The sequence below is a fragment of the Bufo gargarizans genome, chromosome 5 (assembly GCF_014858855.1).
Source record: "Bufo gargarizans isolate SCDJY-AF-19 chromosome 5, ASM1485885v1, whole genome shotgun sequence".
Taxonomy (NCBI): domain Eukaryota; kingdom Metazoa; phylum Chordata; class Amphibia; order Anura; family Bufonidae; genus Bufo; species Bufo gargarizans.
Genome location: NC_058084.1, coordinates 306517317 through 306536467, shown reverse-complemented (window position 1 = coordinate 306536467; position 19151 = coordinate 306517317). Strand labels below are relative to the sequence as shown.

Genomic DNA, 19151 nt, shown 5'->3' with positions numbered 1-19151 from the left:
AATTAACTGAGCAGTGTTGTTCCAGAGCCAACTACTGGCACTGGAGCTACTCTGAAACAGCAGATTATCAGAGGTGTGGGTTGGTCAGACCCCCACCAAACAGATATTGATGGCCTATCCTGATGATAGCCCATCAATAGTAAAGGGATTGTAGATCCTTGTTTCTAGGTGCTTGGTGATGCACCAATGGGTTTTCATGTTAAAAATCTGGTGAGGATGTCCAAACGCTCTAGGATGAACTTTTCAAGGTACTGTATATTGGAAGAATAGTGGATAGGTGATAAGGAGCTCTACTTTATATTCTCCTGGGTGCTCACTTATCAGAAAGAATACATTGACAACAGAAATAATCCACAGACACTGGAGATCGTATGCCTCTTCTCTTACAGAATAGGTCAGTGAGTCTATTATGACTTATGATAAATGATAATGAAGGACAACTATGAACTTGGTATGGTACTCATGGATGCACTTTAGGCACTTTGAGGAGTGTAGGACTATATTCTCAAAAAGTCACCCATACACAAACAGGGGCAGACAAAGACAGTAGGGGACCCATGTTGTTTAATGGAGTTTTCTGAGATTTTCATATTGATGGCCTCTCCTCAGGATAGGTCATCAATATGAGATAGACACGGGTCCGACTCCTGGCACCCCTGCTGATTGAGGTAGCTGCTCTCACCGGAGCTCTGGAGAGCGCTGCAGCCTTATTACAGCTTACCAAGCACAGCATCGCTTGTTAGATAGCAGCTTTATGTGCTATTGCAGTTCAGCTCTGTTCACTTGAATGGGACTGAGCTGCGCCTAGGTCATGTGACCAATGAACGTTACGTCACATGGTGTAGGTAGAGGCCTAAGTGCTCACAAAGTGCCTCAGCCTCCTAATAGAGCTGATTGGCTGGGTAGCCGGGAGTCGAAGTATCCGAATTTCAGGAAAAATTTAATTAGTCACAAAGGCGAATTTCCTCGTGCTTCGCGGTAACAAATCGATTCTCCCTGAAATTGCGGTAAATAAAACTAAATATACTCACCTCATCCATTTACGAATGAAGAGCCCGCCATCCTGATTAAAGATTTTGCGTGGTGACGGCACCAGGCTGGCCTTGTGATGACGTCATCACGTCACCGCTGCAAGATTTCACGCAGTGTCTTCAATCAAGATGGACGCGGTGGGCTCTTCACGATCAAATAGATACGATTATTATTATTTTTTTTGGGACTGATTAACCACTGAAAGCCCTCGTTTTTTAATCTCAAATGCCGCAATCAGGGATGAATGGGTTTAAGGGGGGGGCGGTGTGACATAATCGCCATTCTCCGTCATTGCGTCCGCCACATACAAAGAAATGTGCTTTGTGCACAAAGTAAATTTCTTTGTGAAATTTGGTGAAGCAACCAAATCAAATTTTCCATAACTTTGCTAATTTCTGGTCTTCAGGATAGCTCATTAATATGTAAATCTCAGACAAACCTTTAACAGTTCATTTATCAAGAACGAGGGGCTCATCATGGTGCTCATTGTCCTTTACTATGACCTGTTAATAATTCATAATCTATTAGTAATTTTGAGATAAGGGAACTTTGGTGTCCATTTTTATAGTGGTGTTGGCCCAATGCCTAGAGTGTCCGGTACCTCTGCAGAGACTGGAATAATGGTATGTCGTCTCCTGATACAATGCTAACCCCGTCCCCCCAAGAGAGTTCGGAAGACCCAATCACTGCCGAAGGGGCACAGCACTTCTTTTCAGCAGTAGGTGTGAGTTTCAGCATCCAGAACCGACAAATCAAAGCTTCTGATGTGTCATTATGTCATGACTGCCGCAACTGTATAGACTTTGTGCATCTTATAGTATATTCTTTCTTATTTGTATGCTGAAATAGTTTATGATCATGTAAAAATATAAAAAAATCATTCCTGAGACGTTAAAAGTCATTTAGCCTTATGTATGTGGTTATACTCGCACGAAACAGCAGCTTAAAACTCCTCTAAATGCAGTTTGTGTCATGGCATTTATGAAGTTGTTGAAGCACAGCAGATACACAAGGAGCGATGAGAGAGAATAACGTCAGGTGCTATGCCTGGGAGGTAAATGGAAGCTCATTTCACATTGGAAACTGTTGGCCAGTGCTCATCTTCCTAGTCCAGGAGAATTGCATGGTGAGATGATTAGCTGACGGCATACTTGTTTGCAGATGGAATTTCACTTGCCAGTTAAAAAAAGAATATGTGCACCTTACAGCGGATGACATTAGTATAGCAGGGCTTTACTTTAACAGAACTTCAACAGGAGGAATCTAACATGAATGCGCTTACACAGATCTCCTAGGACCTTGTAGCAAAATTAGTATGGGCCCCCCTGCACCACCCACTGGTTCCCAGAATGCATGCGAGAATCACTTCCAGGCAATGCAGAGTGCAAGCACCTTAGATTTCTTATGAATTTAGTTATTTTTTTTATTAAGATAAAGAAATTATAAAGTACAAAAATTGTAATAAAAAAAGTTTGCCTTCACCTCACCCACTTTATCCAACTTCAATGTTGGACAAAATGTAATAAGTTCTTTATAAATATGGAGCTAATTCTGAACACTGTATCTCTCAATGTTGCCAGACAACTGGCAAAAAATATATTGATATATCTGCTTCTCTTCTATTACAAAGCTGACGTCCTGCAGCCACCACCAGGGGGAGCTCAGTGCATAGGAATTTATACAGTTACCATTTATTGGAATAATCTTTGTACTGAGCACCTTCTATTGGCAGCAGTTCAGGGGCCTGTAGCAGTTGCGTGGTCCTGTGAGCAAGGAGCAAAATCCTGTGAGCAAGACTCATTCATACCACACACGTCTGCAGTGTTCAAGGGAATATAACATAGCACTTTTAGTGCTACAAAGTCAATTTAAAAGTACTGCTATGAGAGGTTGTCTAGTAATGTATGTACACCCCCAAACTTCTCCACAAGACCTTCTTTATGAAAAGACCACTCCTGATTTAGACCATATGTGTCCATTTTGCAGATATTGTTGTGGAGGATTTTGTTGCAAGATAAGAAATGCAGCCTATGGGTTGTCCTGTTTGAGAATTTGATGGTACAACTGTTATTTTTAACATGGTGGTAGAATGATAATTTACTATCGGTTCTTGCGATGCTAAATCAAAGGTGGCAACCAATATGGCTACACTTCCGGTTGTCAAACATAGACCAGAAAAGCCAATGATAAGAGTTATCAGGACTGGCATTCCCATACGCCAGTTTTGATTCCCTGAGCGCAGAAGTAGGTAGGACCTAATTTGTTTAGAGGCAGATTCCTCTTAATAAATTAGTCGCATCTCTGGCCCTCCATGTGCCAGAGACTCATATCTACGTCAGCAAGGGCCTTGGTATATACAGTGATGTGTGCTCTCTCTAGAGACGATATAAACATAGCATTTTCATATCCAGTAATAATGTTCCACTTTGTCTCTTTCAGCTTGTTTCTCATCGTTCTTGTAATATCGGACATTATGTCTCTGGTAAGTCACAGTTATAGATATTTGGTGCCAGGAAAGCCAGAAGGCAATAATTCATTCTCCAATATTCAGAACATTAGAGCATGGAGGCATTTGTGTTTGTTTTGTAGAATTGGACAGGCATAAGCAGAAATTCTTTCAATAAATTCTTTCACATTTTGTAATCAGTCTCGGTCCATAAATACTGCGTTGCGAGAACAAAGGTCCAGAAGGGCACTTAAATTGTATTTCGTATTCATTATGTTGAAGGAAATATTTTAGAACATAATTTGGAATAGTTTGAGATCTGCATGTTTCTTGTGAAGAGAAATGGGTAGTTTTAAAGGGAGAATCGATATTTTAAAATTACTTTTCTTTTGTACTAAAGAAATAGTAAGTCTGTACTGAAGCATTATTCTCAATCAGGGTACTCTTACATTCCTGTGCAGCTTTATATTCGTTTTAAAAGAAATACCAAGACATATTTAATCCTTTACAGAATGTTAAAAATACTTTTTGACAAGATCTGTGTTTTATTGGAGGAAAAAGAGTGTCTGTCTACCTACCTATCTATCTATCTATCTATCTATCTATCTATCTATCATGTCATAGCTATCTATCTATCTATCTATTTATCTATCTATCTATCTATCATACTTGTGTAGTACAGGCGGTGTGTGGGAGAATGATATATTGTTGGAACACCACGTCAAAGTAAAAAAAGGAAGGTCTGGTTCAGCAATGTCCTGGACATACCAAAAGCTGGTCAGTGTTCCTTCCACAAATACTAGGCAAGAATAGGCATGGTAGCTAATGGTGCCCCAGACCATGACACCTGGTGTTGGTCCTGTGTGTCTCCGTATTATGCATGATGGCACTAGGTGCTCTTCAACCCTGCAAACTCTGTGGCCGTAGTACCATACTGTAGTTTGTAAGGATGAAAAAAAGACATCCATCCAGTTCGGCCTGTCATCCTGCAATAGGGTCTAGAGGAAGGCAAAAAAAAAAAAAAAAAAGTGAGGTTGAAGCCAATTTTCCTCACTTTAGGGGGAAAAAATCCCTATTGACTCCAATCAGAATAACTCCCTGGATCAACGATCTCTCTCTAGTAGCTATAGCCTGTAATATTATTACTCTCCAGAAATACGTCCAGGCCCCTCTTGAATTCCTTTATTGTACTCCCCATCACCACCTCCTCAGGCAGAGAGTTTCATAGTCTCACTGCTCTTACCGTAAAGAATCCTCTTCTATGTTTGTGTACAAACCTTCTTTCCTCCAGACGCAGAGGATGTCCCCTTGTCACAGTTACAATCCTGGGAATAAATAGATGATGGGATAGATCTCTGTACTGTCCCCTGATATATTTATACATAGTTATTAGATCTCCCCTCAGTCGTCTTTTTTCTAAAGTGAATAACCCTAATGTTGATAATCTTTCAGGGTACTGTAGTTGCCCCATTCCAGTTATTACTTTAGTTGCCCTCCTCTGTACCCTCTCCACCTCTGTTATGTCTGCCTTGTTCACAGGAGCCCAGAACTGTACACCATACTCCATGTGTGGTCTGACCAGTGATTTGTAAAGTGGTAGGACTATGTTCTCATCACGGACATCTTTGCCCCTTTTGATGCAACCCATTATCTTATTGGCCTTGGCAGCAGTTGCCTGACACTGGTTACTACAGTGTGCAAGCCTTCTACAAGATCATTAATAAATATATTGAAGTGAAAAGGGCCCAATACTGACCTCTGAGGTACTCCACTAGTGACAGTGACCCAATCTGAGTGTGTACCGTTAATAACCACCCTCTGTTTTACATCACTGAGCCAGTTACTTACCCATCTTTAACAAACAAACAATAGTGCTCACTGGTCAGTAATGAAAGCAGGTTCTGCCCTGGTACTAATGATGGCCACATCAGTGTTCACAGGAGGGCCTTACTCAAAATATATCCTGCTGCAGAACCCAAAATAAAGGGTGCACTACCTTGGTTGTGGGATCTTTGACCAAGCACTATTAATAATTTATACTTTATCAACCTCCGCCCAGTCGCAGTTAGGCTACTTTCACACTGGCAGTAGCCTTTTCCAGCAGGCTCTTCCGGCGGGGGAACAGCCTGCCAGATCCATGGTACCACAAGTCCACCATGCTGGCGGAAGTCCGCTCCGGCCCCATTCACTATAATGGGGGCGGGCTGCAGGTCCGTCACAGCATGGCAAACATGCTGAGAGGCGGCCGGACAAAACCGCTGCATGCTGTGACATATACTGTGTGCTATTCTTCGGTCACTTCTAGAAGTGTATGAATAAATAAATCGACAATTGGGTGTTACCAGTTGGTGATGTGACCCTACACAGTCGGTAGCCAGTGTTAAGGCTGTATTACACAGCCTGATGTGGAAGACGATTGTCAGGAGAGAAGCATTCCCTCCTGGCAGTCGTCTGCTAGGTAGAGGAGGAGATAGGGTTGAGCGGTATACCGGTGTCTGCAATATACAGCGGTATTAGGAAACGGCGATATCACCGTTTCCTAATAAACGCTGTATTTAATGACATCATAAGAGCCGTCACACGTGTACCGACTGCTTCTAAAACGTCCGTGTCCTGCCACCTGCATACATTACATGTTGGTCCCTGTAGCGGCAGCATCTTCTTTGCTCCTATTTCCCCATGACCCCGCCTACCAATGTGACACCAAGCCTGGGAGCTGTGGGCAGAGAGCGGCCTCGTACCTGCTGCAGCATCGCATCCTGGAGTCCATAAAACTCCCAAAGAGCCTGGGAGGACAAAGCTGGGAGCACTGGGGACCTCTGATTCTGGACCCCTGGTATTTCTCAGCACAGGGGGCACATGTTAGTTCCCACAGCGGCCGCATTCTCTTCGCTCGTATTTCGCCCTAACCCCGCCCACCAAAGTGAGGAAATGACCGCACAGCAGCAAGTGAGGGAGGCTATGCAGGTCTCTGGTCTTGACCTGACCAAGGCGGGAGAAGTGTGACAGCGGGGGAGGAGGTAAAAGATAGTGGTGCTGTCTTCCTGCCCAGACCCGCTGAGGCCCATCAGCAGTCCCTGCACAGGGCTCTTCCTCTCTACCCAATAGAAGGAGATAGGGAATATACCTGTCAAGAGTCCCATCAGTAGAAGCCCCACATAGTGTAATGTCTCCCTTTTGCCACCATACAGGAGCAACAAGGAGACACTACCATATACTGTATGATGCAACAAGAAGATATTATACTGATTTTGGGGGGGAGGGTATAATGTCACCATGTGGCACGCCCCATGCAGTATAATGTTTCTTTGAGGCCTGCCCCATGTGGTATAATGTCACCTTGCCCCCAGCCACCCCATGCAGTATAATGTCACCTTGGCCCCAGCCACCCCAGGCAGTATAATGTCACTTTGTGGCCCGCCCCATGCAGTATAATGTCACCTTGCCCCAGCTGCCCCTTGCAGTATAATGTGACTTTGGCCCCAGCCGCCCTATGCAGTATAATGTCTCCTTGTGGCCCCCAAGCAGTATAATGTCACCCTGTATCCTCCATACAGTATAATGTCTCCTTGAGGCCCCTAAGCAGTATAATGTCACCTTGTATCCTCCATACAGTATAATGTCTCCATTAGCCCTCATACAGTATAATATCTCCTTGTGGCCCCCATACAGTATAATGCCTCCTTGTGGCCCACTGCCCCATACAGTAGAATGTCTTTTTGTGGCCCCCATACAGTATAAAGTCTCCTTGTGACCCCATATAGTATAATACCTTCTTGTGGCCCACCGCCCCATACAGTATAATGTCTTCTTGTGGTCCCAAATGTTTTTTCTTCTAAATGGCTATTTATCGCGATATATATCGTTATCGTGCTATATTTCTTAATATCGTTATCGTGGGGATATTTTTGATATTGCCTAACCCTAGGAGGCGACCACTGTTATTACCTGAGGCTTTATGCCATTGCTCGTCCCCACATTGTATATGGTTTGCCATCAGCAGATCATAATTAGACACGACGATTTGCCGCCTGCAAACGATAATTTTTCAACATGTCCAAAAATTTGGATTGTCGATGATCAAGCGTTTGTTCTTTCATCGGGCAATCAGCGGCAGTATTACACTGCCAGATGATCGCTAATGAGCGCTCATCTGCGGAGAAATCAGCAGGTGTAATACGGGCTTCAGACTGTGTAAGGACATGCCCCATTACAAGGGGAGTGCTAACTCCCAGTTGTCAATGTATTCATAAATATTCAAGAGAGGAACAGCAAAACCCAGATTTATGAGAAAATATATTGCAACAATGTTATTTCATGTGGACTACAAGTCTTTACTAAATCAAATAACTGAATCATGATGTTTGGCAATCCATCATTATATTGATTTCTTTTATTTGCTGCACATTCTACTATTTGAAAATATGTAATGACTGCTATATTCATATACCGATCTGAGATTAGGTAGCATCAGCATAACCGTAATCTACAGAAAGCACATTTAGGAATAATGACTTATCTTTGAGAGTTTTATGACTGTATAATTGATAAAGCCAGGGAAAGCCTGTGTACTGTGGATAATATTCCAGCTTTGGAATATGGTAATTTAGAGCTTAGTGTTCATTTAAACCATTTAAATGCATTGCCTTTTGGCTTGCCTTAAGAATTTGTTACACTACTGTATCACTTGTAACAGCAGTGTGTACCTGACGAATGTCTAAGGGTAAGGAATCCATAGTAAGACATTATATATATATACTGTATAATCCACTGTGTCAGGTGGATGAATAATACATTATAAATATACATTTATAATGACATTTAATTTATACATTTTAATTTATTTTTAAAAGCCTCCTCCACAGACCAGAGCATCAGATGTGTTGTTTATTTTTTGTTTACTTTTTGGACATATTACTGGAGGCACATAACTGGAAATACTACTGGGGGCACATAACTGGCCATACTACTGGGGGAACATAACTGGACATACTACTGGGGGCACATAACTGGACATACTACTGGGGGCACATAACTGGACATACTACTGGGGGCACACAACTGGCCATACTACTGGGGGAACATAACTGGAGATACTACTGGGGGCACATAACTGGCCATACTACTGGGGGCACATAACTGGACATACTACTGGGGGCACATAACTGGACATACTACTGGGGGCACATAACTGGACATACTACTGGGGGCACATAACTGGACATACTACTGGGGGCACATAACTGGACATACTACTGGGGGCACATAACTGGACATACTACTGGGGGCACATAACTGGACATACTACTGGGGGCACATAACTGGACATACTACTGGGGGCACATAACTGGACATACTACTGGGGGCACATAACTGGACATACTACTGGGGGCACATAACTGGACATACTACTGGGGGCACATAACTGGACATACTACTGGGGGCACAGCTGGACATACTACTGGGTGCACATAACTGGACATACTACTGGGGGCACATAACTGGACATACTACTGGGGGCACATAACTGGACATACTACTGGGGGCACATAACTGGACATACTACTGGGGGCACATAACTGGACATACTACTGGGGGCACATAACTGGACATACTACTGGGTGCACATAACTGGACATACTACTGGGGGCACATAACTGGACATACTACTGGGGGCACATAACTGGACATACTACTGGGGGCACATAACTGGACATACTACTGGGGGCACATAACTGGACATACTACTGGGGGCACATAACTGGACATACTACTGGGGGCACATAACTGGACATACTACTGGGGGCACATAACTGGACATACTACTGGGTGCACATAACTGGACATACTACTGGGGGCACATAACTGGACATACTACTGGGGGCACATAACTGGACATACTACTGGGGGCACATAACTGGACATACTACTGGGGGCACATAACTGGACATACTACTGGGGGCACATAACTGGACATACTACTGGGGGCACATAACTGGACATACTACTGGGGGCACATAACTGGACATACTACTGGGGGCACATAACTGGACATACTACTGGGGGCACAGCTGGACATACTACTGGGGGCACAGCTGGACATATTACTGGGGGCACAGCTGGACATATTACTGGGGGCACAGCTGGACATATTACTGGGGGCACAGTTGGACATATTACTGGGGGCACAGTTGGACATATTACTGGGGGCACAGTTGGACATATTACTGGGGGCACTCTTGGACATATTACTGGGGCACTCTTGGACATATTACTGGGGGCACATATGGGCATATTAATGGGAGCACATAACAGGGCATATTACTGGGGACACAGCTGGGCATAATTCTGTGAGGGGGCACAATGTGGGCATAAATACTTTTTGGTGGCATGAAGGAGGAATAATTACTATGTGGGGGCATTAAGAGGACTGGTTGGGATTAGGTGCATAGTTATGTTTTGGGCGGAGTTAGAGGCATGGCCTAGTGCTGAAAATAATTGCCAATGTATCCCTCTTTGTTCATTTAGAAAGTTGGGCGGTATGGATAACTAGCCAGAACCGGAATACCTCTTTACGGCTAAATATTAGTCTGCAGCATTATACTAGATTGTGATGCTGCTACAAAAATTAACTTTTATCCTTTAACTACTTAGTGAGCACCCATACGTGTTTTTTTACAGCGGTCACTAAGAAGCCTTGGGCTGGAGCGGTTTTACGGCGGCACTTCAGCCCAAGTTAGCGCTTAAATCAAGCGTTGGAGCTCCGTGCCCACAGCTAGAGTGCTCAGGGCAGTGATCAGAGACCGTGAAAAGCAGTCTCTGATCACGTGATCACCGTGATACAGATCACCGAAAATGTAAGAGAGGAGGGAGAAAGCCTCCGGTGCAGTGATCAGGTCCCCCAGCTTCCCCATAACTGAAAGCTGGGTCCCGAATCTCCCCCCCCCCCCTGCCCTCAAGAAAGATGGTGGCGGCCTGATGCATGCGCACACTGTAAGCCGCTGCCCCTGCACCAGGTTCTCTCTGAGGAGCGGCGGTGAGAGTAATAATTATGCCCCCAATCGGGGCAATATGGCCCCCAATGCATATAATAAAAGGCAGGAAACCCCCCCTGCCAATAATAATGGTCCCTGATCATGTCCCTCTATGATAGACCTTTCATGGAGATCACATCCATTATATTTACTAAACACAGCCAGGACATGGGCTGTGTTTCTCTCTCCCCTCAGTGCAGTTGTTCTTTGAGGAGAGAGAGAGATCAGACTTCTGTCCTGGCTGTGCGATTTACTGTGAAAAAAAATAAAAAAAATCTATTTATAAACTGTCTGTCAGTGGGTGTCCGTCATTAGGCGTCCGTCCAGTCAATTATTTTCATTAGGGACCCTGTGTTCGTCTGTTACTGGCAGTCAGTGGGTGTCCGTCATTAGGCGTCTATCGGTGACGGTCAATTATTTTCAGTAGGGACCCTGAGTCCGTCTGTCAGTGGGTGTCCATCAGTGGGCGTCCGTCACTAGTCTATTAGGGACAGTCAGTTATTTTCATCTTTCAAAAAAGGTTCATAGATTATTCAGTGCAGAGCAGGCATATGAATTTCTCTGCTCTGACCACTCTGAATCTGACAACGCTTCAGAGGCGGAAATATCTTCAGATAGCGGGGACTCTACTTCCGCTTCCATCCCCAGACCCCATAGCCCTATGGTGGTAGAAGTCGCCACCTCATCTCATTCTCCATCCAGCGATCCCGTCCCTTCATGGGATCCTGCCACTTAATTTTCCCCCAGGTACCCCAATTTTTATCCACTCCCCAAATTAATGTGGAAGTCACCAATTTTACCCCTTATGATTTTTTCAACTGTGCAGCAAACTAATCTGTACACCACTCAGTTTGCTGTACAAAAGCCCATGTCTATCTGAACATGGGCATTGTAAAAAAGCCATCTGTCTGATCATATTGGGCTGCGTGTACTGTCCACTCAACCCCTGTGTTTGCAGCAGTTATGTCCCAAAACCGCATTTTACGGACAATTCCCAAGTCCCCCCAGAACTGACCCAGCCTACGACCACCTAAATAAATTGAGACTCCTTTTTCTTCCTCCTTACAAATTTATTCTTAAAATTATATACCCCTGAAAAAAATCTGTTGATGAATCCCTTTTTAGTTTTAAAGGCCGCCTTTCCTTCTGTCAGTTTATTCCCTCCAAGCGTGTCTGATATGGGGTAAAATGATATAAGGTGTGTGAGAGCACAAGCGGCTACATTTGCGGTCTGTCTGTATATGAGGGCAGAGACTCCCAACTTAACCCCCCCAGGATGCCCCGAAAATATTGGGGCATCGGTAAAGATTGTGTGAGATCTATTGGCACCATTCCTGCACAAAGGGTACCATGTGTACACCGATAATTTTTAGACTAGCATACCCCTTTATAAATCCCTCTATGCTGCAAACACAGGGGCTTGCGGGACAGTCCGTAAAAATAGAGTGGGATACCCACAACCGCTAGGGTCCAAGCGTTTGGAGAGAGGAGCATCCTTTGCCCTTGCAAGTGACCAGCTCCTTGCAGTGAAGTGGAAGGACAGGAAGGATGTCTACATGCTGACCACCATGCACTCAGACACCACAGTAGCATTTAGGGAGAGGGGGGCTACTACTGACGAGCACAAACCGGTCTGTGTGACAGATTATAATAAATTCATGGGAGGTGTAGACCTCTCGGACAGGCGCTTCAACCCTACCTGGTGAAGCGAAAAAACAGGGCCTGGTATAAAAAGGTAGCAATCTACCTCTTTCAGATTGCTACCTATAATAGTTTTGTTTTATTTAAAAAGGCCCAAGGAACCCTCACCTTCTTTGAGTTACAGGAGAAGGTGGTTGAGAGTCTCCTGTTTGAGTCCCCCGCACCTGGGCAAGCCTTTAAGTCTGAGGATGTTCAAAGTCTTTCAGAAGGCCACTTCTCTCATCCCGTCCCTGCCACTACCAGCAAAACATATCATCAGTAACGATGCTGGGTGTGTAGCAAACACGGAAGGAGGAGGGACACCCGAATTTACTGCCCCATTTGTCCATCACAACCAGGCCTCTGCAATTGCTCCTGTTTTGAGACGTACCATACGGTTACTAATTATTAATTTTATTTAATACCTAAAAGCATGGGTGGGGGGGGGGGGTCTTTTCAGGAATCAATTTATTCTAATTTTCTGTTTAGTTTGTTGGCTTTCCAGGGAGGGAGGGATCCTTTTGGGATGGGTTGTGGAGCTAATTTTTCAGACATTGGAACAAATCTTACCTTTTTATAATTTGTTTTCTTAATTTTCCTAATTTCATTTTTTATGACTGTCCTGCCAAACAAAGCGGTTAATTCCATTCACATTACTGTATCATGATATTGGCATGATCTTTTTTTATTTGGAGGATCTCTAATGATTGAGTTGTTCTTCACCAGTACACTAAGGGCTTGTACACTAAGGGATGTCTAGAAATCCTGATATCATTTTGGGAATTAGTGATCCATTACTGTTCCTACAGACTGATCTGGACACTGTCATTTTATATATTCTGTAGGTGACTGGTTGATTGTGTGCATAGCGGTTTCTACCTTGCCGGGCAAGGGCCTGTTATGGTGCTCTGTGTCACTTAGCACGTTCATCTCTCATATAGGGATCGATGGGGCTAAAGAGACTGTCCTTGAATGCCAGCTTGTCATTATAGCCCTATCAGTGTTTTTGTATCTTGTGAACAAACTGGAATTTGCAACATAGTTGGAGACGTTTTGCTTGTTGCCTTTCGCTACAGTTCAGTTTTTTTTCCTTTTTTTCAGTTTGGCGAGACATAGTCATATGTACAGGAAATGCCTTTTTAGAAATCTACCTCCCTTATAAGTGCACAGCTTCACTTCTCATCTGTACGTGCCACAAAGATAAGAATGTGGTGGATTTCTAAGACAATAACAGGTTTACCCATCTAAAAATATGTTTTCTCCAATTTCATGTGAAAATGTTATTAACATTTTGAATTAAACCATATATACTCAATATTTCATCCTATAATAATGTTGCACTCAGCATGCTTACTACACCACTAGATGCATGCTTTAAGGAATCTAGTTTTTAAAATGGGGTCATTTATAATGGTTTTCTATCATTTTGCAGCTCAACAGAATTATATGTGTGCAATGGGGCCTGAACCATTTTCAGTTTATCTGACAGGCTCCAGGTGCTCCTTTATGTTTGCGCCTTGCCATGTGTCAAGATATAAGATTAGGGCCACAATGGGGATATTTCTGAAGACAGGAGAAATGGGGTGATACATTTTGGGGTGTACTTCTTCATTTTCATGTGCTCTGTAGAAAAGAATCTGTCTTTAAATTGACACTTTTGTGTTTAAAAAAAAAAATGTAAAAAGTTTTTTTGCCTGCTTAGCATTAATTTCTGCAAAAAAACAGGGGGTCTAAAATATCACTAAACTCCTAGTTGAATACCTTAGGGGGTCTAGTTTTCAAAAGGGATCATTTATGGGGGTTTCTATCATTTTGGCAGCTCAACGCCATTACATGTGTGCAATGGGGGCTGAACCATTTTCAATTTATTATCTGAAAGCCACTGGGTGTTCCTTTAAGTTTGGGCCCTGCCGTTTGTCAAGACATAAGATTAGGGCCACAATGGGGGTATTTCTAAAGACAGAAGGAATGGGGATTTTTGTGTACTTCTTCATTTTCATGTGTTCTGTAGAAAAAAATCTGTCTTTAAACTGACACTTTTGTGTAAAAAATTTTAAAAAACTATTTTCCGCCTGCTTAGCATTAATTTCTAAAAAAAAACTAGGGGGTCGCTACACCCCTAGATAAATACCTTAGGGGGTCTAGTGTTCAAAATGGGGTCACCTTTGTGGGGGTTCTAGTATTCTGACATCTATAAGCCTCTGCAAACTTGGCTTGTTGCAGGAAAAAAATATGTAAGTCTCCTAAATAAAAAAAGATAAAGTGCAGCCAAAATAAAGTAAAGATGTGGAAATATATTTCTAATAAAAATATTAAATAGTATTTATGTAGTTATGTGAAATATTGCAGTTGAAAATAGGAAAATATGCAAATATTTGCATATTTCATAGATTTTTAAGTTTAATAAAGATACACATATTTTATCGGTAAAATTTTACCACCCAAGTAAAGTACAATATGTGACGAGTAAACAATGTCAGAATTACTTGATGTGCAAAACCTTTACAAAGTTATTCTCTGCTAAAGTGACACGTCAGATTTCCAAAATCTGGCTTGGTCATTAAGGCCCAAACAGGCTTGGTCACTAAGGGGTTAATGCTGATATGGGAGGGGGAGTCTGACATTTTACCACTTAGACATTTGTTTGGTAACCATTTTGATGTGCAAGTAGTACATAAAGTATATTGAATGCAAGTTTATGGACAACATGCAGATCGCTAAGATGAAAATGTATTGATTTGCAGATAAGGAATCTTCCATATTGTTATTCAATGGGTGCCGGATCCATTTTCTATTGTGTCTGAGAAAACGGATCCGGGACCATTGACTTACACTGTGTGTCATGCTGGATCAGTTTTGCTCCGCATCCCATGCCGGACAGAAAACTGCTGCAACCACATGAGACGGAATGCATTCTGCTGCACTCCGTTCTGTTCAGTTCAGTTTTTTCCCCATTGACGGAAGCGTTTTTCTCCGGTATTGAGATGCCCGATCTCAATACCGGAAAAGTTAAACGCAGATGTGAAAGTAGCCGTAGAAAAGATGCTCCAGAATAGTTGTTTCATGGGGCATACAAGCATTTGCTAAAACAGACATGTCTGGGGAAGTAGCAAATCATCTTTTACTTAATTATACACATTAAACTAGGTTTCTCAACACCCCACTACCACTTTGAAAACTATGTATGGTATTTCTTTCAGTGGGGGAGATACCAATAAGCTGAAGCATAGTATGAGCCATGTTAACATCTGGGAAGCCCCCATACACATTGGATCGTCTGGGTTCACATGATGTGTATGGTCATCTTCAGACCTGATGGGTTCAGCATTATTTTCAGCTATGTTTGTGCCCATAGTCTTAATTCTTAATGTGGATTAACTTTTTGGTGTTTTGTGTTTTTTGCAGCACTTTTTTTTCCTGGTTAAAGATTATGGAAGCTGGTTAGACATTGGAACAAGGTACAGTCTGACAAAGTAAAGAGAAAAGCAAAAACATTAATCATGAAACATAGTAAAAACAAATGGAACATATCCAACGGTGTGCTGCATTTTAACGACGCATGTGACTCATCAGCTTGGTTTACTCGTAGTCCATTATTTCAGGTTTTACTTGAGAAGAAATAGTTAAACAACAAGGAATTCACAAGCCTCTTGGTCATTCAATTAATATTATCACTTTTCTTTCCCCTTTCCGACTATAATGGAGGGAAGTTGTTATAAATTACTGTGTAATAATGGCTATCACCACTAAATCCAGCATCTTTAACTCTGAGTTAATAGTATCTTGTCTTTTACATTGCCATTTGGTTCATTAACTTTTTCAGTTAATGAGCATTGACTTAACAAAGAGAGTGCGTTATGTTGAAGGGCATCTGTCAGTAGATCTGTCCCTATGAAACTGGCTGACCTGTTAAATGTGCGCTTGGCAGCTGAAGGCCTCTGTGTTGGTCCCATGTTCATATGTGCCCACATTGCTGAGAAAAGTGAAGTTTTATTATATGCAAATTAGCCTGTACGGGCAAATGAGCCTTTACGGGGGCATTGCTATTACACCTAGGGGCTTCACTCTCTCTGTGCAACTGCTGTGCCTTCTCCACTTTGATTGACAGGACCAGACATCCCAGATGCCTTCATCTGAACCTTAGATTTATGTTACAAATCACACAGTGGTGGTCGAAAATTTTTGAAACCTTCAGAATTTTCTATATTTCTGAATAATCTTGACCTAAAACTACATAAGATTTTCACATAAGTCATAATAGAAGATAAAGATAACCAAATCAAACAAATGAGTCAAAATTGCGATTGCCAAATCAGTCCTGACCTTAAAGGGACACTGACAGGCCCAATAACCATAATTAGCTATATATATATGCATACACAGGTCTTCTATTGCGTATTAAGAACATATAAGTATAACCCCTGTCCACCTTATGAATACAGTAAACTTATGTTTTATAACCTGAAGTAATCGCTTTTCTTTCTGCCCAAGGGGCGGCGTTTCAGCTTCACTTCTGCCCAGTCAGCCGCGCCCCAACTGCCGTTTTGAAGCGCCGCCCAGCTCATCAATATTCACTTCGCTGGGCAGCTTCTGCTGTCCCCGACCTTCCAAGATCCGGCGCATGCCCAATAGAAAGCTATGGGTGCCGGGTGCATGCACAGAAGCTGAAAGTGAGTCCGATGCCCATAGCTTTCTATTGGGCACGCGCCGGATCTCGGAACGTCGGGGACAGCAGAAGCCGCCCAGCGAAGTGAATATTGATGAGCTGGGCGGCGCTTCAAAACGGCGGTTGGAGGGCGGCTGGCTGGGCACAGGTGGAGCTGAAACGCCGCCCCTTGGGCAGAAAGAAAAGCAATTACTTCAGGTTATAAAACATGAGTTTACAGTCTTCATAAGGTGGACAGGGGTTAGACTTGTATGTTTTTAATGCACATTAGAAGACCTGTGCATACATATATATATAGATAATTATGCTTATTGGGCCTGTCAGTGTCCCTTTAATCCAATAGAAATGTTGTGGAAGGACCTGAAGCGAGCAGTTCATGGGACGAAACCCACCAACATAACAAAGTTGAAGTTGTTGTGTATGAAAGAATAGGCTAAAATTCCTCCAAGCCGATGTGCAAGACTGATCAACATTTACAGGAAAAGTTTCGTTGCAATTAATGTTGTATATGGTCACACCGCAAAGTTAAGACTTTTTATACTCGGAGACTTGTGATCTTATAGATAATTTTCCTCAATAAATACATGACAAAGTCTAATATTTTATACACCTTTTATATACCTTTACATACTTTTATGAAAATTTGGTGTAGCTTTAGGTCAAATATATGAATTCTGGAGGGTTCACAAACTTTAAAGCACCACTGTATATCATCAAATGGAAATATTCCACGTAAACCATTCAGCAATGTAACTCACAAACATTCTCCTATGTTTTGAGCATGATTTTACATTACATTATGCCTTTCTCCTGAATGGAGTGAGCACTTGTAATTACACTGCGCCGCCTCTACAGGAAAGACGACGCGTAATGTCATGAAGAGGAAAGCAGCGCTTGCATGGAGCATCTCCTCCTCTTCAAATAGCTGATCAGCGGGGGTGCAGGGTGTCAAACTCCTACAGATCAGATATTTATGACCTATCCTCAGGATAGTAGGCTTGCCATGTGGAAAATGTTATTACTGCATGCTTACATCTCTCTGTCTTTTGTTGTTACTACAGTATGGACTACCCAGTGTCGATACCGTGCTCTCAAAGTCAAGATATGCACCTCCTAGATTTCTTCAACCACAAAGCTCTTTATACAGGAGGAGCTACTTAGGGAGGCTCTAACCTGTATACAGAAGCCTGAAAGATATGACTGTGTCTGAGATTCTTCACTTTATAATTCTGGGCAGTCCATACTGTAATATATGTTATTGCCATGATGAAGTATATTATTAAAATTAACTATTTGGTAGGTCCTATGTTATATTAGTTTTATATTGAAAGCTGCACTAAAATGAGCCATTGATCATTCTGGAAGCCACAGAGAGCACACAAAACCTCATTTTATAGTGGAGTAAAAAATAGGGAACATTCCTATGGAAATATTATAATTCATTGAAATTAAGTCTGTCCTAATTTCTTTTGTAATTCATATAAATTATGTATAAGCATGTGTAGAAAAATGTGCTGTCTACCCAAATTAACATCAGTGTATCATGCTCAGATGGTTTTTTTGTGGGGCTGCTCCTAGTATATTATCCTTTTTATAAAAGAAGTCCGTAGACAACGTAATGCATTAGCCTAAAAAGTAAAAAAAAAAAAAAAAAAAAACTCTCTTGGTTCCTGATAGGCACACCATGAACAGTAAGGGTTCTTGTGATACTCGTATCTCAGGACTCATAGGGGGAGATGTGTCAAAACAGGTGCAAAAGGAAAACCAGTCAGATTGACTATTTCATTTTCCAAAACAGCTCTGAAAGGTGGAATCTGATTGGTTGCTATGGACAACTAAGCCAGATTTTCCTTGAGCCAGTTTTGAGAACGTTTCCCCATACTGTCATGATGACATGTTGGTACATAACCACGTCTACATTTTTTTGCAAAAACAATTCTAAACAAGTAGCATGTTGCACACATCTAATTTTTGCTAGAGTACAATGCTTTACCACCAAGGAACACAGAACACAATAAGGATCTTGGAGTTTCTGTCTCCAGTTGTGTAGATGCACCACCTAGACCATTGACTTTTCTGCTTGCTCCAATGGCTACCTAAGGGGAAACTCGTAAATATTCATTTCTAGTATGAATTAATTTCAACATATTCACATGAACAGTGCACTCTTGTTTTTCTTCTACTAATATGGAGCTGACTCTTATTCAGTATCCAAACAAGTTTTTAAATGGCTTGAGAGGCCAATATTGTTTTCGGAAACATTCAGTTGTTAAATGAGACATAACTCACCCCT

At 42.3% G+C, this 19151-nt stretch overlaps 1 protein-coding gene across 3 annotated transcripts in view; it reads left to right on the top strand.

The window, feature by feature from the left end:
- The window catches only part of PIGN (phosphatidylinositol glycan anchor biosynthesis class N), a 306078-nt gene that overhangs the window by 274469 nt on the left and 12458 nt on the right, over positions 1–19151 (top strand). For 2 of the 3 annotated variants that reach the window (XM_044295067.1, XM_044295069.1), the window contains exons 27-28: positions 3472–3514; positions 15598–15650. In XM_044295067.1, the coding sequence (XP_044151002.1) occupies positions 3472–3514; positions 15598–15650 (96 nt within the window). The remainder of the gene's footprint in view (positions 1–3471; positions 3515–15597; positions 15651–19151) is intronic. The other variant, XM_044295070.1, reaches the window with a different exon arrangement.